The 20,725-nt window shown below is 39.4% G+C and overlaps 6 protein-coding genes across 9 annotated transcripts; 1 reads left to right on the forward strand and 5 right to left on the reverse strand.

The window, feature by feature from the left end:
- Nucleotides 1-923: 923 nt before the first annotated feature.
- Nucleotides 924-2,949, reverse strand: LOC130690485 (uncharacterized). Of its 2 annotated transcripts, none has more exons than XM_057513490.2 (9): nt 2,757-2,949; nt 2,644-2,688; nt 2,339-2,587; nt 2,131-2,278; nt 1,940-2,067; nt 1,745-1,867; nt 1,533-1,678; nt 1,219-1,468; nt 924-1,154 (listed from the first exon to the last, which is right to left on the reverse strand). In XM_057513490.2, exons 1-9 carry the CDS (start codon nt 2,911-2,913, stop codon nt 1,027-1,029), a joined length of 1,374 nt encoding a protein of 457 aa, XP_057369473.1. In that variant the 5' UTR covers nt 2,914-2,949; the 3' UTR covers nt 924-1,026. The 2 variants fall into 2 exon arrangements, with proteins under 2 accessions (XP_057369473.1, XP_059351559.1); XM_059495576.1 differs by having other exon boundaries at nt 925-1,154; nt 2,339-2,583; nt 2,640-2,688; nt 2,757-2,948.
- Nucleotides 2,950-4,501: 1,552 nt separating this feature from the next.
- On the reverse strand, nt 4,502-5,606 carry LOC130690504 (probable glutathione S-transferase 7). The gene is made up of 4 exons (XM_057513510.2): nt 5,368-5,606; nt 5,131-5,298; nt 4,928-5,073; nt 4,502-4,858 (listed from the first exon to the last, which is right to left on the reverse strand). Exons 1-4 carry the CDS (start codon nt 5,504-5,506, stop codon nt 4,676-4,678), a joined length of 636 nt encoding a protein of 211 aa, XP_057369493.1. The 5' UTR covers nt 5,507-5,606; the 3' UTR covers nt 4,502-4,675.
- A 356-nt stretch (nt 5,607-5,962) lies between these two features.
- On the reverse strand, nt 5,963-8,197 carry LOC130690479 (uncharacterized). Of its 2 annotated transcripts, none has more exons than XM_057513481.2 (10): nt 7,829-8,197; nt 7,664-7,759; nt 7,392-7,597; nt 7,285-7,324; nt 7,069-7,216; nt 6,880-7,007; nt 6,700-6,822; nt 6,495-6,640; nt 6,187-6,436; nt 5,963-6,130 (listed from the first exon to the last, which is right to left on the reverse strand). In XM_057513481.2, exons 1-10 carry the CDS (start codon nt 7,992-7,994, stop codon nt 6,006-6,008), a joined length of 1,428 nt encoding a protein of 475 aa, XP_057369464.1. In that variant the 5' UTR covers nt 7,995-8,197; the 3' UTR covers nt 5,963-6,005. The 2 variants fall into 2 exon arrangements, with proteins under 2 accessions (XP_057369464.1, XP_057369463.1); XM_057513480.2 differs by having other exon boundaries at nt 7,664-7,762; nt 7,829-8,193.
- Nucleotides 8,198-9,369: 1,172 nt separating this feature from the next.
- Nucleotides 9,370-11,492, reverse strand: LOC130690478 (uncharacterized). Its single transcript, XM_057513479.2, has 9 exons — nt 11,228-11,492; nt 11,060-11,164; nt 10,732-10,989; nt 10,509-10,656; nt 10,305-10,432; nt 10,124-10,246; nt 9,914-10,062; nt 9,602-9,854; nt 9,370-9,536 (listed from the first exon to the last, which is right to left on the reverse strand). Exons 1-9 carry the CDS (start codon nt 11,403-11,405, stop codon nt 9,409-9,411), a joined length of 1,470 nt encoding a protein of 489 aa, XP_057369462.1. The 5' UTR covers nt 11,406-11,492; the 3' UTR covers nt 9,370-9,408.
- A 1,792-nt stretch (nt 11,493-13,284) lies between these two features.
- LOC130690477 (uncharacterized) lies at nt 13,285-15,778 on the reverse strand. The gene is made up of 10 exons (XM_057513478.2): nt 15,445-15,778; nt 15,269-15,361; nt 15,011-15,192; nt 14,879-14,918; nt 14,645-14,792; nt 14,456-14,583; nt 14,264-14,386; nt 14,045-14,193; nt 13,733-13,982; nt 13,285-13,651 (listed from the first exon to the last, which is right to left on the reverse strand). Exons 1-10 carry the CDS (start codon nt 15,707-15,709, stop codon nt 13,527-13,529), a joined length of 1,503 nt encoding a protein of 500 aa, XP_057369461.1. The 5' UTR covers nt 15,710-15,778; the 3' UTR covers nt 13,285-13,526.
- Nucleotides 15,779-17,608: 1,830 nt separating this feature from the next.
- Nucleotides 17,609-20,678, forward strand: LOC130690475 (coronin-1C-A-like). Of its 2 annotated transcripts, none has more exons than XM_057513475.2 (11): nt 17,609-17,851; nt 17,920-18,047; nt 18,120-18,231; nt 18,304-18,464; nt 18,540-18,637; nt 18,703-18,881; nt 18,941-19,162; nt 19,251-19,457; nt 19,551-19,712; nt 19,806-19,940; nt 20,004-20,678. In XM_057513475.2, exons 2-11 carry the CDS (start codon nt 17,956-17,958, stop codon nt 20,589-20,591), a joined length of 1,956 nt encoding a protein of 651 aa, XP_057369458.1. In that variant the 5' UTR covers nt 17,609-17,851; nt 17,920-17,955; the 3' UTR covers nt 20,592-20,678. The 2 variants fall into 2 exon arrangements, with proteins under 2 accessions (XP_057369458.1, XP_057369457.1); XM_057513474.2 differs by having other exon boundaries at nt 17,908-18,047; nt 20,004-20,677.
- Nucleotides 20,679-20,725: the final 47 nt, after the last annotated feature.

Consider the following 20,725-nt stretch of genomic DNA (forward strand, 5'->3'; position numbering starts at 1 on the left):
TACTACAGGGACCATCTAAAGGTGGTCTGCCTTATTTCAGTATTAACCTATGTTATTCTATATTCTATGGGAAAATTTAGACAAACAAATTTTTAACTTTGTTTTAAAGCAGTAACTTCGGCAAATTGAAGCTAAAGAGATTATTAACTTACACAATGGAATCTTTGGGCTTCTTGGCAGTTTGTCGGACACCTGTCTTAATGATAACAAAGCTTTTGCCCAGCTGTTAGGAGCTCATTCACAGCTACAGTACATCCTGAAAATAGATTCTAGGCTTACGTAACACCCAAGTGGGAATGAACATTACGGACTCATTCTCGAGATGCCGGATAATATCCTTCGATCGCAATCGGAACAATAGCAGACGAACACCTCCCATTTCTGCCGTCAGATAAGTTGAGCGGAAATTACTTTTCATGTGCGTGTTGACAAGTTTTGCTTACGCAACAGCTGAACAATAGCCGTGACGTAGCTTGATTATACTTCCTCTTGATCCATCACTCGAACAAACTTTCATTGATATAGAAGAAAACGAAAGTGAGTCACGTAATACCATTTGTTGAGAAAGAACTTGTGATCTTCAGTTGCTTCTTGTACAGCGAATCGATTAGACGTGGTAACGTCAATCTTTCTCCAAAAGATGAGACGGCTTAGTTCTGCTCACCACATTTTACCTTATTTTTTTTTTTACTAAATACAATAGTTTCTTTAAGAATAGACAAGCTAATAAACTAACCAATAGGCTTATGATCGTCAGTCACCATCCGCTCTAAATCCTTCTGCGTCTTTCGGTTGAACCCTTCAATTTTTACCGATAGAAGCATCCCACTTTAGCCTACGTCAGGTAGACGTATAAGTTGTGGCATGAATTGACTTTTGTATTGGGGGGCGGGGAATGGTAAAACCTGCCAAGCTTGCAAAGTTAATCGACATTACATGTTATGTGCGTTAAATTGTTTAAAAAGCTTTCGGAGAAATCCTATTCATTAATGAGTGGCAACTGACATGGTTTTTTCTTCTGGCAGCCTACGATGATTTCTGTTCAAAATTCAAACAGAAACCTTGATTGCCTAAAAGCGGATTGGTATCTTTCATCCTGGAAACTCTTTCGTCACCGTTTGTTCGATAAAGCAACCGAAAAGGCTTGGCAGTACCTGGAACAAAAAAAAAAAAAAAATGTTATAAACACTACTATGTAAATCAACAGTCATAGTTAACTGCAAATAGTTTGAGACACGGTAGACGATTCAGCTTGAGAAAGAAGAGTCCCACAATAACGATCTCGTTGATTTACTGGAACACTCGGTGGCAAACTGAATCCTCCAGGAAAGACGATGTAATCGTTACTACAAGATCTTGCTCCAGCTCTTTGGCTAGTCTCTTCCACATCTCCGGAGAGGCTGAATGAAAGACCGTTGGCCACATGGCATTGTGATAGACACATCATCGTAGCGATTTGAGAACTTGACTTGACATTTAAAACGAAATGAGTTATGGGGCTAATTTTAAAATTAAACATGATATCGACTTACTTGTTTTCGTACGGTTTCTGTCCTAAAACAAATGTAATAATCTTGATTAGCAAGTTGCCTTGTTGTTCTACCTGACGTGTCTTTCCAATTAAACGTTGTGATTATTCCCGATGGCGATGTAAAATACTGCAAACAACCTTCAGGAGCTTTGCGTTTTAATGTAAAACAAAAAATAAATGAACGTCTCTCATTTAAGAAGAATGACACAATACCTAATAATTCAGAGTCACATGGAAGCATAGAAATCTTGATTCTCCAAACTGGATGTGTTGTAGAACTACCGAGGGCTATTTGCAACACTACGGTTGTGGGACTACGCGGAAGCATCAGATACACTGGCATTTATGGGATTAAAAATATCCAGTTAAAATTGATAACAATATAACGTGATTAATTAATCAACTTACTGTGTTGTCCGTGATTTTCACCACAAATTATCGGTACTTTATTGGTTGCTCCAATCACTTTAAAGTTGTCCACATCGCAAACAGTTTCTGCATTCGGTTGGGCGATTGAAAACGTTAAAAAATCTAATCTATACACTTAGAAATTAATTAGTAACGTACCGATTAATTGATTCAAAGTTGTTTTTTTTTACCGTAGTTGACAAATGGGTTTCCTTTGTTCCACGAGATATTCGTCTAATTTAACGGTCAAACTGCAACTGCTTTCCGAATTGATTTTATTAGGTGATTGCCAGTACGTGTTATTGAATGTAACCAACTGACCACAACTGGGAATCTCATCTACCATCGAATAGAATTTTTAAAAGTGTTACATGAATTCAAACATCAAAGTGTACTCACTAACGCAACACGTCAATCCCATTCGACAAGAATCGTCCATCATTGGCCGGCCTCCATACAACGAACAGACTGGAGCGAGAAGACAAACTCCGGTTTCGAACCTCAAATTTCCGCGCGTTGAAGTGCAAGGCATAAAACTGGATAACGGATTTACATTTCTCATTCTCAAAAGCATTTTTTTGCTACTCGAATGAATCCGATTTTGAAGCACAGATAATTTATCGAAATATCCAGTAAGAGCTTTGCTACCTTTAAAGAAATCTTATGTTTATCCTTGTAACTGTAATAAGAAAAAATGTACTTACTTGGATCGTCTTCCACTTCAGAGTGCCTTCTCGGTTGGGACTGTCCTACATGTTCAATTACATTCGCATTAGAACCCATCGATCAAGATAAAAAGTTTTACTAGTTATCTTACCCATCCACGTTGGACGTCTGAATCGAGCTGGGCTGTACGGATAGGGATGAAATAACATGTAATCTTGTCTTCTGTTTTCTCCAAAAATCAGGTTGTTGTTGGGGACGTAATTCGCTGGCAATGTGGCGCCGAACATCAACAACGTAAGAGCTAACATCTTTGAATGCGGGGACAAAAGACGACTGAGCGTCAGTTAAGAAAACTCTTCATGTTAACCAAGTCGCCATGACGTCCTCCTTTAGTGTGTGCAGTAAATATATGCCAAAATGTTGTTTTCTAGCTGCGTTTTAATGGGTTTTCACGTTAGGTGTGTTGGACAAAAAACAGGTGTATATACGAAACGTATTACATACAGACAAGGTCTAAGCTTTTGTTGAAATCTAAGATAAATGCAAAATCAGGTTTTGAGACTCTTTTGCAATCTGTCCGGCAGATCGTCGAGACAAAAAGTCGCTTAGGGCGACGTAAACATATCACATACACCTGCCCATTCGACACTCGGAAGTTCAAATGAATTTCAAGTATCGAGATTCTACGTTTTTTTATTTTTACAAACTTGAAATTGAGAAAAGGACGTATTTAGAAAACCTTTACATATCACGCAAAATTCCCTTTAATTGACTTCGTGGGTGGTATAGCGTGACTTGTTTACGTAATAGGACAACGTGCCAGTACTAATGCATGCATTCGAAATTTAGTTGAAGTAAGACAATTAAATAGCGAAAAAAGTGTACCATAGCTCGTGCAGATATCGCAGCGTAACATCGTTAAGTAGCGTGATTAGGAATTAACAACAAAACTTAAATTATTACACAACATTTGATTGCGAGAAATTATTGCACACGTTCCTCACATAGCGGGATGAACTATTTCGTAATTTAAATCATTGACAGGCAGCTTTCCTCTGAATTAGCAATTCAAATGATATGCGCACTGCTCACCTGCTCTCGTTCAAATGAATGTGGCGAATGCAGTCAGTGACAGTGAAAAAGTATTTTTAAAGTATTTTTCCGACTGTTGGCCTTGACATCTGCCTGACAACAATTCCTGACATCGAATAATATTTAAATCATTTGGAGGCGTCTATTTTAATTTGAAATACGAAAGGGCGCCCGCCTCAGCACGTTGTGGCTTGTCCAGATCTCAGGGGGACAGCTGTCCTTGGAAAAAAAAAAGTCAAGGGACGGGTTGTCTAATTTTGTTTTCGAATTCAGTGAAGTGGAAAACAATGGTTTCTTACCAAACATCAAATGCATTGTCCTAAGGTCGATAACCTTTCACCAAGAGGCAGGGTAAGAATCAAATCGCAATGCCATAGAAATCCATGGGGAGAGGGAAACAAAATTATAATATTTTTTTGGAAAAATCATTTCAAACACGTGCAAACCAAGGCCAACGATTCTCCGGGGAATTCTATGCAGGAGGTGGGGGTACACAAATTCAAAGGGAAAATGCAAATGATCTACGTCATCCAAACAACAAAGATTAAGCTAATGAGGACATTAGACTATATGGCAAACAACAAGAAAACAAAGTGAAAAAAATCATTTGAATATTCTAAATAGCATTAAACAAAAAAGATATGCAATAAAATATCATTCAAATCATCCGCATGTATGTGCATCACTTCGATGGGCATTGCGTGTCAAATGCCCTCGATTTCAAAACGAAATGTTTTGATGTCAGCTAATATGGTAACTTCCAATAATGGAAACAAGTTAGCCGAGAAGACAATGATAATATCATTCGAATAGACGAGTGTATTGATTTATAGCTTTTGAAATTATTGTGCGGTTTACTATGAGAGCCACTCTCTACACACGAGGCCGACGTAACACGTAACACTGATTAGGATTGATACGGGTTGGGATGGCAAGCTTCAATGATAACCATTTTCTTTTTATCGATATGTCTGGTATTTATTCATTGTCTTCTGGATATGTTGAATCTCGAAATTCGGTCCATTTCTTAACGTTGGGCAGTTCTTTGACACGATCAATCAACGCTTTTAAATGTGGTGCATTTTTTAAAAAGGCCGACCCGAATTTCACTTCGAGAAAATCAGAAAAATAAGCGTAATAAGCTAAATCCGCCCATGTTAGCTATCAATAATAAAACATGACTGCCTTCAACGTTTAATTCAATTTAAAAGCTAGTAATCGTAAATTTACCTCATTACCGACGAGAAATCCAGTGTTGTTCTTTTTCAATTGTTTTTCAACGGCAGCAACGTGCGGTACAATCACGTCTCGCATGAATTTCTGGTACATTTCTTTCTGTTTCACAGGATTCTTTTCCGTAAACGGAACGGCCACAGCTATTGGTACATACGAAATGCAACAAGTCCCAATCTAAATAAATAACTTAATAATACCATTCAACAAGTCGTGGATGTTTTCGGCGTACATATCAGCCAATGCTTGTTCCCAATCATCTTTGCCGGCCAGGCCATGTCTCTTGGCAAGATATCGAGCGATCGTGTTCGATTGGGCCAGCACTTGTCCGTCCACTTCCAAAATGGGAACATGTCCAAAGGGGGTAACTACATATTCAAACATCGCATTTAAAAAATTAAGTTTAAATATGAATAATTAAGAACATAAATACTAACTGGGTTTAATAGCGGGCCATTCGCAGTGGGCGAAACGGATGTCCTCGAATTCGACTCCGGCCTGGCTGAGAATCAATCGCGATAGTTCTGCACGACCGCGGCGTGGACTCTTGAAATAATGTAACTTGTAAACGGGCATGACTGCAATCAAAAATGGATGAAGACAAAAAAAGACGACAACAGATAGCAGCCGAAATTGCTGCCAAACTGCGTATTTGGTTTTGTTAAATGACAAAAGGACATGGAGATCGATTGGGCCAGGCAATAAGAAACCAATCCAGTCGCGCCTGCGTCCCCGTCTTTCAGCAAATATCCACCACACACACAAATGCCAATCGATCGGTTAAAAGCCATTCGAATCGATTGAAAAACAACAAAAAAGTGCATTGCTGCCATTGCAAATCGAACGTGATCCTCTTGTTCCATCCTGGCGGATTATTGCGCAATTGATGTGATGTATCCTCCGTGGGCGTTTAAAAAACGTTGAGCTGACGAGATATTTTCAAAGTAAAGTTTAGTAACCATCGAATGTATGTAGGCTAAACAAAAGATAATACAGCAAATGAAATTAAATTAAAGAAAACTTCACGTTAAATAGCTTTGTATATAGGCATGTGTTCTTTTGCAGCGTGTCAATCCTATGCTAATTTCTGCTCGAAATTCAAACAGAAGCCTTGATTGCCTACGCGTGGAGAATCGGCTGTGACGCTCAACGTTTCATCGCCGTTCGTCCGGTAAAGCAACCGGAAGGGTTTGGCTGTGCCTGTGAAGGAAAGAAATGAATACTTATTTAAAACATCTATCACATTTTCAACTTACTGCAAATCGTTTGTGGAGAATCATCCTCTTCGTTTTGCGATAAAAGAGATCCACAGAAACGATCCCGTTGGTTTGGCGGGTCTGTCCAGGGAAAACTAAATCCTCCAGGGAATACGACGTAATCGTTAGCACAAGCCCTTGATCCGACCACTTGACTTCTGGCTTCAGCATTGCCGGATAAACTGAACGGAAGGCCGTTGGATACTTGGCAATGAGAGAGGCACAACATCGTAGCTACTTGTCCACTAGCCTGATAGATAAGCCTTTTTGAATATTGGGTCATCAAATAGAAATGTAATTATGTTCACCTGTCTATTAACCAATTCTGTCCGGAAACAAACGTAATAATCCTGATTGGCTAATTGTCGTGTGGCTCGGTTGGTAGTGTCCATCCAGTTGAACGTCATGATTGATCCGGCTGACGATGTGAAATACTGGAGACAATCTTCTGGAGCTGTGAATCACTAGAATTAGTACAATTTAAAAAAAGATGAAACAGTTTCAATTGTTTACCTAAATATTCCGAATCGCATGAAAGCATAGCGATCTTAATCCTCCAATAACGAGGGCCCGATGCTGTGCCGAGGGTCGTGACAATCTGAACGCTCGTTGAACTGCGCGGGAGCATCAGATACACTTTTTGAAGATAAGAATCAGAGGGATGTCATTAAAATATATTAAGGTTGTGCTTACTGTGTTGTCCATTGGCATCGCCGCAAATGACTGGAACCTTGTTAATTGCTCCAGCTACTTGGAAGCTGTCAACGTTGCAAACACTTTCGGCGTTGGGTTGGGCTAGTGAAAACGCCAGGAAATCGAGGCTGTTCAAAATCAAAACAATCAGGCGATTTGAAAATGATGAGATTATTGTCAATACTTTACCGAATTTGACAAATCGGCTTCTTTTGTTCCATGAGGTATTGGTCCAACTTGATTGTTAATCCGCAACTCGTTTCTGAACTTATAACGGAAGGTGATTGCCAATACGTGTTGTTGAACGTGACCAACGGACCGCAACTGGTGACCTCATCTTTTTGGCAACAACAAAACATTTTAAAATTAGTAAATTACATTATACAGTAGTTTAATAACACTTACTGACGCAACATGTTAATCCCATTCTGCAATCTCCGCCAGTCTTTAAAGAAACAAAACAGAATTCCAAAATTTCTTTTTTATGATTAGCAACTTTGATTTGAATTTACCGCCCTGCCTCCGTAGTAGGAGCAAACGGGAGCGAGTAGACACACTCCCATTTCTTCTGCGGTTGACGAAACACAAGGCATGAAATTCGCCAAGGGGTTGACGTTCCTCATTTTAGAATAAAATCGATTTCCATTGCTGTTGCCTGTGGGTTGTCCCCGGTTCGAAACTCGCCTGTTGAAGAAACGGCCAGCAACGGCATCGTCATCTTCAATTTTTAAAAAATTTCATTTTAATTACACAAAGAAACAAGGGCTATTAATTAAGAACATACTTGAGTTGTCTTCTATTTGGCTTGTTAACCCGAATCTACTGGGTAACAATGACCTTCCTTCCACAGGTTCAATAATGCCAACATCATCAAAAGCGTCTGCTGTTCCTTTCAAAATATGTAACACTCAAACGATGCAAAATTTAAAAAAATTCGAAATAGAATTACCAATGAAAGGCGAACGATTAAGCCAATAAGGCCTGAATGAATTAAAACTGTGATACGGTGATGGATCGTTGAAATAACGTTGTCTCGAGTTCCTAGCGTCGCTGCTGTTAGATTCACTTGCAATCAATTGAAACAAAACACTGAACGAAATCAAATGTAGTAACATCTTCTCAAATTCGATTTGATGTTGATCGGGACGTGACGACGCTCTTCGTCTTTCTGTCCAATGAAAATGTTAACGGCTGCTTCTTAAGTCTCGTATAAACTTTTCCTCTAGAGCAGTTATCGCGTTGCGGACATGTTCGGAACTTTCAATTGTTTATCCCGAAGGGATATTCACAATGCTTTATACGCGTGGGAAAAAACTGGATGCATACCCAATGTTATAAGTCAAGTTCATCGAACCGATTTTTTTTTTAAATCCGGCATTGAATAAATCAAGTTTCCCAACTTCTTTATTTTGCTAGACCAGTTGCCATTAGTACATACCCTGTTAACGATTACAGCGAATTTAATCGTTTGTTTGACATTGATACGGGTTCATCCATTTCCAAACGATTTGCGCAGAGATGTTGATCATTTTTTCAAATGAGCACATGTCTAAGTCCAGGATCAAATAGATTATATTTAACTGTTTCTATGGTTGCATAAGAGTTTCATCTTTTGTTGCGAAACTTTAGACACAGGACTCGGACGTTTCTCGTCTTAGCGAATAACGTTTCTTTAGCATTTAGCCGTATAAAACAATAGTGAGTTTCACTGCCAAAAATCTAGATTCCCTTTTTTCTCGTCTAAAATATTTCAACATCTATAAGATGACATAGACAAAGTATAGAAAGCTTCCTTATACTCCGGTCATTCACTGGAATGTCACTTGGCCCACATTATATTCCGTTGACTTCCTTGTTGCAACTGTCGTTGTTTTATCTTCAACCAAACGCAGAACCGGTTGACCAGACAAGACTTTAACCTTAGATTTTCAAACAGAAGCTATTTATGTTTTTTGATTGCAATCAGCTAAAATTAATCTCGCACTTTCTTAGCCTATTCTTGAATTATCAGCTATTATTATTGGAAATTCGTAGTTGCAATTTAAGGTGAATTTATACAAGGAAAGGTCAATGAACTTTAATGGCCACGTCTTCCCGTATGGATTAAAAAAACTGGGAAGGCAGTTTCCAAGTCTTGTTTTTTGTCTCCAAACATGGAATGTAATAAAACGGGATTGGTGTTTGACGACGAAAGGGTTAAACTTCTCATCTTACCTTTACATGAATGTAAGTCCTTCCCTTAAAAAAAACTGGTTTGCTACGGAACAAAAGTTTTATCGACATTATCCAGACCCATTAACCTCGATTTGTAAGTTTCTCAATATCAATATAAAAAAGAGGAAAATCGATCAACTATGGTGGGTTATTTATCTTCGGAAATAAAAACATCGGAAACGGTAAAAAAAAAAACATTCAAAACCATTGGCATGTGTTAAGCGCATACCACATATATATATTACTTAAGGATAATAAATTATAATTTGTATCTCTCGTTTGCGTGATCCGCACTCGTGTTCTAGAGCGATGGTATTAAGATAATCTCTGCTCGTATTTTAAACAGAATCCCTGGTTGCCTAAAAGTGGATTAGGATCCGTTGCTGGAGTTAACGTCTCATCGCTATTTGTCCGATACAACAACCGGAAAGGCTTGGCCGAACCTGGAATTGAAAATATTTGTATTTTTATGAATTGAGAGAAGTCGATTTAAATTAAATTCACTTACTGCAAATTGTCTGGGGCAGTGTACCCGCTTCAGCTTGGGACAGGATAGAACCACAGAAACGATCACGCTGTTTAACTGGAATAGTCGGAGGGAAACTATATCCTCCTGGAAATACGATGTAGTCATTGCTGCACGATTCATCGCCCGTTGTTTGGCTGGATGGTGGCTCCGCATCACCGGAGATGCTGAACGGTAATCCGCTAGACACCTGACAATGCGACAAACACAAGGTCGTTGCTACCTGAGCGCTTGCCTGGAATTTAAAAATGGAGGTAAAAATCTGAATTTTTTTTTTGTTTGAAAAAAATGTACCGCTTGTCTGTGGACTAATTCTGTTCTGAAACACATGTAATAATCCTGATTGGCAAGTTGACGTGTCGTCCTAGATGTCGTGTCTTTCCAGTTGAACGTTACGATCGAACCGACAGTCGAAGTGAAATATTGCAGGCATTCATCCGGAGCTAATAATTTAACGGAAATTAAAGAAATGAATAAAAAACAACGTAAGGAAATTCAAATTACCTAAATAATCTGAATCGCAGGGCAGCATGGCAATTTTGATTCTCCAGAAACGTGGAATGGTAGACGTGCCGAAAGTCATAATCAACTGGGCACTGGTGGCATCACGCGGAAGTGTCAAATACACTTTTGAAAATTGAACAATCAATTAAAACATATGTTGAAAACTAAATAAGCAACGTACTGTGTTGTCCGTCGTTGTCTCCGCAAATAACAGGCACTTTGTTGTTTGCTCCCGCCACGTGGAAACTGTCCACGCTGCAAACCGATTGCTCGTTGGGTTGTTCAATTAAGAATGCGATGAAATCAAGACTGTTCGAGATAAAACAAAGAAGGTCTCATATAATTTCTCTGTTTCATTATCACGATATCATGCTGTCAAGTGTACCGTATTTGACAGATGGCTTTTTTCTGTTCAACCAAGTTCTCGTCCAACTTGACTGTTAACCCGCAACTGCTTCCCGAGCTGACGGCCGCGGGAGCTTGCCAATACGTGTTATTGAGCGTAACTAGGGCACCACATTTTTCGACCTCATCTTTCGTAATTCGACACGTTAGCACACCGGTTATGAGTTACACAAAAAAAATTATTGAAAAACAAACAAACTCACTGATGCAACAAGACGAGGCCATGTTACAATCGCCATCCACTGCTCGTCCACCGTAGAATGAACAAACGGGAGAAGGAAGACAGACTCCGCCCTCTTTGCCCGTTGTCGCCTCGCATGGCATGAAAGTCGACAACGGATTCATGTTCCTCATTCTGGCAAAGAAGCTCGGTGTGTTATTGTTTCCGTTCTTTTTATTCTTATTGCTTTTCGATTGTATCCGACTGAGGAAACGACTCGCTAAGAGTTCGTCATCATCACCTTTATACGCGGGACATCAAATGATGTTAAAACAAAATAAAAATGAATGAATTGTTTGAGTTGATTTTACTTGAATCAACGGGGGCAATCACTTTCTTGGATGGCCAAAATCTGTTCAACATCCGGGCTCTTTCTTCCGTCGAAGCGTCGATAATTTCACCTTCACCGTTTCTATCTACGTTTTGCCAATCAAATTGAATCGTAATGTAAAGCTTATCGATTACAGTGAAATCTTTACCGGTTAAAATGGGTTGCCAATAGCGTTTGAATGGAAGGATGTCCGTGCTGCGGAAGTACATGGGTGGTTCACTATCGTAATAGGTGTGACGTTTGTCCCGTTCAACTTCATCACTCACGTTGAATGCACTGATTGACGATAGCAAAACACTGAAAATAATGAACGGCAGCAGGCCCATTTTTCCGCCCTTTTTTTCCTCGACGAATTGCTTGTGCCGATTTTTGTCCAAATAATTTTGGTCTGTTGCTGGACGCCCCAGCGATCTGCGTCTATCTGTGACGAAGACACAATGACATGAGTCTTATGTATACTTTGGGATTTTTCCGAAGCAAAAACGCACTGGTTTTTATTTCTTTTTTCTCCAAAACGGGTTTTCTTTTTTGAAACGTTCGCTGTTCTTATTCTTGGACCGGTTAGGAAGTATATTCATGATTTTATAAATTAGAGAAGAAAACCATGAAAAAAATTGGGACGTTGAAAGATATGTGGAGTTCTTATTTTCCAACGGACGCCTCAGTTCGGCCTCATTTTTTTTCTTTTGGATTCCCATTTTCTTCGTGTTTGATGTTTTTTTTTAATCTTGATTTTTTTTTACGATAGAAAATTTCCTTGTTTGTTTTAGGCTTGTTCGTAGAAAATGGAAACGAATAGGAGTAGCCACGCCCTTCATTTCTTCGTTCCGCTATTCGCCATTTTCGGTTATGTCAAGGTGAAAAACGGGAAATGATAAACAAATTGTTCACGCGTCCCGCGAAATCAACTACGAAATGATTTAAAGCTCCTCTTTTTGCTAAATTTTTTGTGTCAGGTGATATGATAATCCAATAAAAGGTCACCCGTCCATTTCCTGTTGGCTTAATTCGTGAATCGTTTCACCCTCTTGTTTACATCCAGCCCACATGCGTTACACGCTAATCCACTTAAGAACTGAAACGCGCCCTTTCTCTTTTGTGCGGATTCTCTCAATAATTTAAGTCCATCTTCGAATTGGATCTTGATGTCCATCAAAAATTAATTACTATTACGATGGCCTTAATGAATAGCCGTAATGAGGGTAGGGCAAATGAACGTCACGAAATTGTATCGCGTATTTCCGGTCGGAAATGGGGTAGCCTAATAGATAAGACTTTAATCTTTAGCCTACAACGTTTCTACGTAGAAACATGTCGGATAACGATTGTAGGCTGCCAAGGAATACCTGTCCTCGTATGTGGAGGAGGATGCATGAAGATGCTGGTCAACTTATTTGATCTGGTCAACTAAAAAAAATGGGAACTATGCAGGTAATTCAACGTGGGTGGTTTGAAAAGATTTTCTTTCATTCGTTGATCGTACGAGGATAGAGATCACGACTGGTTTCCGGTTGATTGCAACTGTCATACAAACAACTTGCTGCAGGGCTAGTTTGTTTTTGAAACTACGTTTATTCTAGAATGAATTTCTTTTTTGCATTATTCGACACATTTTGTTGTATAGGGGCAATTTACCGTTGGTTTCTTTGAACGTGTGCGCAAACATACAAATTTTTAATTCAATCACGTTTACATGACACACAGCTTAAGTTTAATATTCAAGGCAGTAGAACAGCTAATTTGATGTGGCTTCTTTTCATTTTGCCTTACAAAAAAACTCAATTGCATTCGATGAAGTCGACGATTTTCAAACGTGTATATTTAGTCTCGTCTAATCGTAATTCCGTTACGCGCATGAGTGAGATGCTTGCCCGAAGAAAAACAGGAATTCGATATCACGTTCGAAAAAAAGAAAGACGTTGACTTGAAAGGTAAATTTAGGTCATCCCGTACAATTTGGATGGTCATGGCGGCCTGTTTTACTCGCTATGTCTTTCGCTCAAAAGGTCAACATTTCTATTTGTTTTTTTTGTTTTTTTTTTGTTTTCGCTCTACGCGGAAGCAAGAAAAAAAAAGTCGCCCTAATTATTCAAACAAGGCATGTATCAATCTCACAAACTATATTGTCGTTAACGAAATAACAATAATTAAAACAAAAAGAATCCATTGATCTTAATTGGATTGGATTCAGCAACTCTCGGATTTTTGAACAGTACGTTTTGAAATAAAATTATGAAGGCATATTTAACACTTCACAAGAAAACACGCGACAAACTGAAAACATTCGTCAAAAGAGTATTGAGTTAACCATGATAAAAGTCTTAATTTAATTCTTCTTTTTGATTCTTCCATTTAGAGCCTCAGGCTAGTACTGATTGCACTTTGTCAGGTTGTTGTAATGAATTGACAAATACTTTTCCGCTGAGAAAACGTTTTTGAAATTGCTCTTATGTCAATCTGTGCTCAAACGCTAAGCAAAAGCCCTGATTTCCAGTGTTGGCTGAATCCACCGTGGCCGTTATCGTTTCATCGCCGTTCGTTCTGTAAAACATCCGGAACGGTTTCACTGTACCTGAGACGGACACAACAACGAAAAAATTCAGCATTAGCCGGATGGTATTTTTATATAAACCAAGGGAATGTAATCACTCACTGCAAATAGTTTGAGACGATCCGGATTCGGATTCCTGGGCAAATACCGTTCCGCAAAAACGATCTCGAGGACGGACCGTACCGACAGTTGGATGACTCGTTCCTCCGGGGAACAATAAGAAGTCGTTGTTGCATGACGTATCATCTATTGTTTGGCTTCTGGCCATATCCGTTCCAGAAATGCTGAACGCTTTAGCGGCCGATGTCTGGCACTCCTGGATGCAGAGCACAGTGGCCACCTGTGCACTCGACTATTGGTACAAATATTTATTTCATTGCAAGGATTGATATGCAAATCACAGATAATATTTACCTGTTTGTTGACCAATTCTGTCCGGAAACACATATAGTAATCCTGATTGGCAAGTTGACGAGTTGCTGTGCCACTGGCAACGTCCTTCCAATTGAACGTCATAACCGAACCGATGGCCGTAGTGAAATACTGCAGACATTCACTGGGAGCTGAAAAAAAAGGGAAGTTACAGTTATAAGTCAGGAAATGTGGCATCATGAGATTTAAAATGGGACACACCAAGGTAATCCGAACCGCAAGGAAGCATAGAAATTTTGATTCTCCAGGTACGGGCCGCTGTTGAAGTACCGAAGGTAAAAACAAGTTGGGAACTGGCGGCAGCAGGCGGAAGAGTCAAGTACACTTTATCATTGCAAAAAATATTGGAAATTAATTTGGAAAATGGATAAATGTTAGTTAAACATTAGGTACTGTGTTGTCCGTCATTGTCTCCGCAAATGATGGGTACTTTGTTAATTGTTCCAGCAATCTGCAAACTGTCCACGTTACAAACAGACTGTGCGTTCGGTTGTGAAATTGAGAACGAAATAAAATCGAGGCTGAATTGAGGAGAAGAGGATTAAAACAAGCCTGTGGTAGAAGAAGCTAGAAAGAAATTACCGTAATTGACAAGTGGTGACTCGTTGTTCTATTAATGTCCTGTCCATTTTCACGGTTAAACCGCAGGTGCTTTCCGAACTAACGGCCGCGGGAGCTTGCCAATACGTGTTGTTGAGCGTAACTAGAGCACCACACTTGCTGACCTCGTCTTGGGTAGTTGAAAGTGTTATCAGATCACAAAAACATCTGTTAGAAAATGGCTTACGTAAATTCGTAGAAAATAAGTTTACTCACTGACGCAACATGTTGTTGCCCTTCTGCAGTTGCCTCCTGTCTGTTATGTTCGCGTTTGTTTTTGCAATAGAAATTTTAGAAAAAGAAATATGTAAAGGAGTTCTAGAAAAATCTTTTTTTAGTTATAAATACCGCTCGTCCTCCGTAGAACGAACAAACTGGCCCAGCGAGGCAAATTCCATCTTCTTCTCCATTTGATGACCCGCAAGGTTCGTAAGTTGCCAGAGGGTTTCTCATAGAGAAAAAAGAGTTTCCTTGAGTGTTGCCCTGTTTCTTTCCAGATTTACCAAGCAGTCTGCTAGATATTTCTTCCTCTGTTTTGTTAAAACCAAAAATGGCAAGGTCAATCTTTAAAAAAAATCTAATTTAAGACAGGGCACTGCTATTTACCTAATTCATCTCTCACAGGTGTCGGTCCGAGTCTGCTCGATAATCGGGACCTTCCTTGTATGGGATCAAGCATACCACCTCCACCGAAGTTATCTACCATTTAACCAACCCATTAACAATTTGTGTTAACTACAACGAACCTAATAGATCACGAAAATTGGTAACGGCACTCTTACCGAGGTAATGTGGGCGATTTAACCAGTACGGCCTGAAAGCGTTAAAGTTCGTGTAGTAAAGTGAAGGCTGAGCTCCATAGTAATTGTGCCTTGGAATCCGTACAAGTTCACTTTGATTGAAAGCACTGTTTGTGGGAAGTTCGATTAAAAAGATGAGAACGATCAAGGGCAGCAGCATTTTTCGAATATCAAATCGTGTAGTCTGCTGCTGCTGGACTCTACAGCCATCTATGACTTTCTGAGAAGAAAATGCGATGGGCTTCATCTTTAGTATTCCTTTTCGTCTTTCTCTCTCTCTCTCTCTTGTGCTGTCTGTCTCTCCCTTTGCACTGCAGTTTTCTGTCAAAGAGTTGTCCGAATAACAATCCGGTTCTTGACATCCCATTATCCCAGACCGGTTAATACGATAGTATGGTAGCCACCGAGTCACGATCGATAGCACTAGGGTTTGATGACAAAAACATTACAAAAGTAGTAAGTGACAAATAATTTCCATGAGAAATCATTAGTTTATTGTATTATTTGCATGTTTGAAAAAAAAAAAACTATTACAATTTAGATCTCCCAACGTAGCCATCTTTAGCAAAGAATTTCTTGTGATGTTTGTTGTTGTTTTACGACATATTGTTTTTCTTTCGATTTTCTTGAACGTGGCCCGTGTTCCACTTTGTGGAACTGGTAAGACGATCTTCTGATATCAAATGTCCTCAATTCACCGTTATACTTCGAGGTTACACCTTAGCTATATTTAAAATTGGCAGTTCTGTTTCGTTTTGTTGTTTCACATTTGGGCCTATAGTTTACAGAAACATTTCGTTTAATTAAACGTGGGAATGACATGTTAATGACACAAGTAAATGTTTGTTAAACCAGTTGTCAACTTCTTGTTTATGAATTTTTTTGCATATAACAATGTTGGAACCCTACGAATTTCCTGATTTTACTGTTTTAATTACACGATTGACGTGAGCTGTCGAACCGTTGAAATTATCCGGTAAAATCTTTCTGGTTAGTTTATCAGACATGTTGTTGGAGTACAGTTTTCCATAATTTCTTCCTATTCAGACAGGTCCAATGTCCGGCTGTCGTGTTACAGTGATCGGATTAGGGTGAATCGCGTTCGTGAGATGCTGTGTACAGCTGGAAAACTGGTGGTCCCGGTTACAAAGCTTAATCAACTGTAAGCAAATTGACATCACGTGAGAACCGTAATACCACCGTCAGAATGGCCTTGACTTTCTGGTAGGAGGAAATCCGCATGGATAGACTGATTAACATTTCCCATTGTAAAGATATTGGAGAGGTAAATGCAGAGCAATTTCTGGGAAATTGCATCAGGGGCGTCTACATGGCACCCAATCCGGATTAGATTTCTTCTGCTACTTTTGAGGTTGCTTCTAGAATATGCTGCATTCAGGTTAAATAATTGACACAAATACTGGATTGGTCTTGATTTCCGTGTCAGTGAAACTCCCGAATAGAAGTCTTACCAGCATTGACGTCTTTTTACCGTAGTGAGATCGTTGACGCACATTGGAATGAAAAGATGCACCTTGCCAAAAGTGTTTCGCGTGAAAAAGACACAGCAAAAATACAAGAAAATCAAGGTTAACAAATAAATATGCTCACCCAACACGTTGGATTGTTTTAGCACTTGCTCACGTTCTTGTCCGTCGCCATTGTCTGGTATTCTTCCAGCTGGTAGCTGGGTCTTCGGTGCCATCTTTCTTTGTTTTTAATAATGGATGGAAAGATGAGTTCAGCTTTTTTCTTTTTGCTAAAGCGGCCCATCCAAAGAAAAGTTCCTAACAAGTCTGTGGAATTTTTTCATTCATTTTTCACTACAAAAAAAAAAAAAAAATGTAGAATGACAAGTTTTTTGCTGTTGGTTAAGTTATAAAAAGGATTCAAAGGAAATTACAAAAAATTGTAGGTACAAAGAAAATATTTTGAAAATTTCAAGAATATTCAGGTTGTGTTTGCAAAATTTAACGCGATTTGTCCAGCAAAATGTGCGACGCAAAACGTCATTGCGAGTTATCGCCTTCCATTTTAATATGGGAATTCAGATTAAAGAGATTATTGGCACCCTTGGACGGATCGAGCGCAAAACCGCCATTTGATACCACCATCCGTTTATGTCTCATCATTTTAAGCGCGCCAATCGATGATTCAAGTCATTAGGTATTTATAAGACGTGACAACCTGATCACAAGTATTCATTTCTGCTCATTTTATCGGCACACATCGTTAACAGTAACTTCATCGTGTCTTTTTGGGCATGAATTTGTGAAGGCAACACATCGACAAATAACAAAAGCAAGAGAGAAACAATTCTTATCGGCGTTTTTCCAATTCAATCCAAGGATAAGTGCAGTACGTCCGAATCAAAGAATTTTATTGGAAGGTTTGGAATGTTTTATGCAATGTGTGATGTTAAAGTATATATACCATATTGTAAAGGTTTTCATTTAGAAGTATACCAAGCAGCATTACAAAAAACAGTGAACTATGTCTGTTAGTCACAGAGTTGTTCGTGCATCCAAGTTTAGGAATGTGTATGGTACGGGCTGGAAGAGAGATTTATGCTATGACAATATTAAGTATGTATTTAGATATACTTGTTGGTTTCATAATTATCATTAATATCTTTCATACTTGTTCTTATTGCTTAGAGTATCTAAATCATCTTGGGATGCCACTTTCTGTTCTGTAAACCCAAAATTTATTGCTGTAATAACTGAATCAGCTGGTGGGGGAGCATTCATTGTTTTGCCAATTACCAAGGTTTTCAACAGTGCTTTTATGTTTTTGCTTTCTTTGAAACCAGCATCTTTCAACATTGGGTTATCCCTCAAGGAGCATGGGGGCAAAATGAAATCAGATTGTCCTGCTGTGAGTGGGCATAAAGGCCCAGTATTGGATATTGCCTTTTCACCTCATAATGAAAACCTTATCGCGTCTGGCAGTGAAGATTGTTCGGCGAAGTTATGGAACATTCCAGATGGTGGGCTTACATCGTACGTAGAATTTGCATACGCTAGAAAAAAACTATATTTGCAATACTACGGTTTTCCCCTATTATCTTCTAACAGGACAATGACAGAGCCGTTCCTTGCCCTGTTATATCATCAGCGACGAGTCGGCCTTGTACTTTGGCATCCAGCTGCCGAGAGCATCCTTCTCACGGCTGGTAAACCCAGATATGTCAACATTCTTACATTTTTTAAACAAACGATCATTATTTTCCATCAACAGGTTCCGATAATCTGGTAGTCATTTGGAATGCAGATACTGGGGAACCTACAATTGTTATCGATAGTCATCCAGATTTGGTTTATTCAGCTTGTTGGAATTGGAATGGATCAAAGTTGCTTACTACGTGTAAAGACAAGAAGATCCGAATCATCAATCCTCGCGCTGGAATAGTAGAGGAGGTTTTTGTTTTTAAAGTTTTAATTATATCAACAGCAAGACGACGTTCTCTTTTGCTCAGGAGGCTGTTTGTCATGAAGGATCCAAGGCTTCCCGTGCAATTTTTCTGAGAAATGGCCTTATTTTTACAACAGGATTTTCCAAAGTCTCTGAGAGGCAATATTCGCTTCGAGAATCGGGTCACCTGAGTAACCCAATGGTCCAAGCCGAAGTAGATACTTCTAACGGCGTTATGTTCCCTTTCTACGACTCGGATACTAACATTATTTACTTGTGTGGCAAGGTAGTTTCTTGTTTTTTTCCTTATAATATGGAGAGGTTGGGACAGATAGTTCCGTAAATACCTGTTGCGTATCCGATTCAATTTGTAGGGCGATTCAGTTATTCGGTACTTTGAAGTGACACCGGAGCCCCCTTTCGTACATTACATCAACACGTTTCAAACACCGGATCCGCAGCGAGGCATTGGGATGATGCCTAAACGGGGCTGCGATATCCATTCGTGCGAAATAACTCGGTTCTATCGGCTCAATAGTTCGGGATTGTGTCAAGTCATCACAATGACAGTCCCTCGGAAGGTAAGTACTTCCTTCTACAATCAAGTTTTTCTAACTTACCACGTTGATGAATTTTTTTTTGTTTCGTATTTTTTTTGTTGTTGTTCTGGTTAGTCAGAACTTTTCCAAGAAGACTTGTACCCGGAAACTATAAGTCCTCTTTCAGCCCTTTCGTCAGACGAGTGGTTTTCCGGCATGGATAGCGATCCTATAATGATGTCCTTAAAAGATCGCTGTATCGTCGCCGGAAATCGTTATCGCGATCATTATGAATCGGTAAACTGCCTCTTCTTTGTGCTGCACAACGAGCTCTCTCTTTCTCTTTTTTTTGTATTGGACGAATTTTTATTTTTTTCATTTATTTTTTAGGAATCTTCGCTTAACCTGGAGCTAGGCAACATAGTGTCTCCAGTTGGTTTGCCCAAGCGGCTTTGTCGCACAACCAGCCTGAATCACCACGCCGTGGCGAAAAGCCTTTCACTACCACTCAATGCCAAGACTCCTGTAAGTGTATAGCTTTCACTTTGTACTGAACGTAAGGTTAGGTTAGTTATTTACTTTTATTAGACGAGAGAACAAGAAGCGCTGCTGGAGGAAATAGCGCGTTTGAAAAAACGTTTGGCAGAACAAGAAGAACGAGTTCGAGTTCTCGAATCGTTGAACCACGAAGAGCGTATTCGTAAACTGGAAACTTTACTGCAATTCAAAGAAAAGAAATTTGAACAGGATTCCCGTTCGGAATCGTCAAATTATCAGGTATCGTTGAATAATAACTCGGGGACGTGTTACAATCGCAATACGCACCTAGCAAGTACCCAATCAAGCCCCACTGCGCTGTCAATGCCCATTACCGACGGTGACGATAATGGCGCTAAGGGTGACACGTTCACGACAGAGATTCTTCCTCATCTCCCGTTCGGTGAATCCCTTTGTAAATTGTCTAATTTTCTATCCACTCCTATATCGGCCATGGGATATGAACTACCGTCGCCAATGGCCACTGCTCACAGCTTGGCTTCATTGCCGCCCGTTAAAGCGTTAGCTTCGTTTAGTAGATGGGGTCCGATCAAGTCGTTTTCTTCGTCCGTAATGTCATCACTTACTGCCATGAGTCCAACAAATTCGCCATCGAAAAATGCCCCATCATCCGAATGATCGTGAATGGTGTTAGCATTTATCTTTAGTGCAACATTTTTCTAAGTCTACATAAATTATTTTATATTTAATCAATTATTTCTTGCGATTCCACAGTGCAAAAGCCAATCTAAAATATATATTCGATCTCCATA

Source organism: Daphnia carinata, chromosome 6 (genome assembly GCF_022539665.2).
Source record: "Daphnia carinata strain CSIRO-1 chromosome 6, CSIRO_AGI_Dcar_HiC_V3, whole genome shotgun sequence".
Classification (NCBI taxonomy): domain Eukaryota; kingdom Metazoa; phylum Arthropoda; class Branchiopoda; order Diplostraca; family Daphniidae; genus Daphnia; species Daphnia carinata.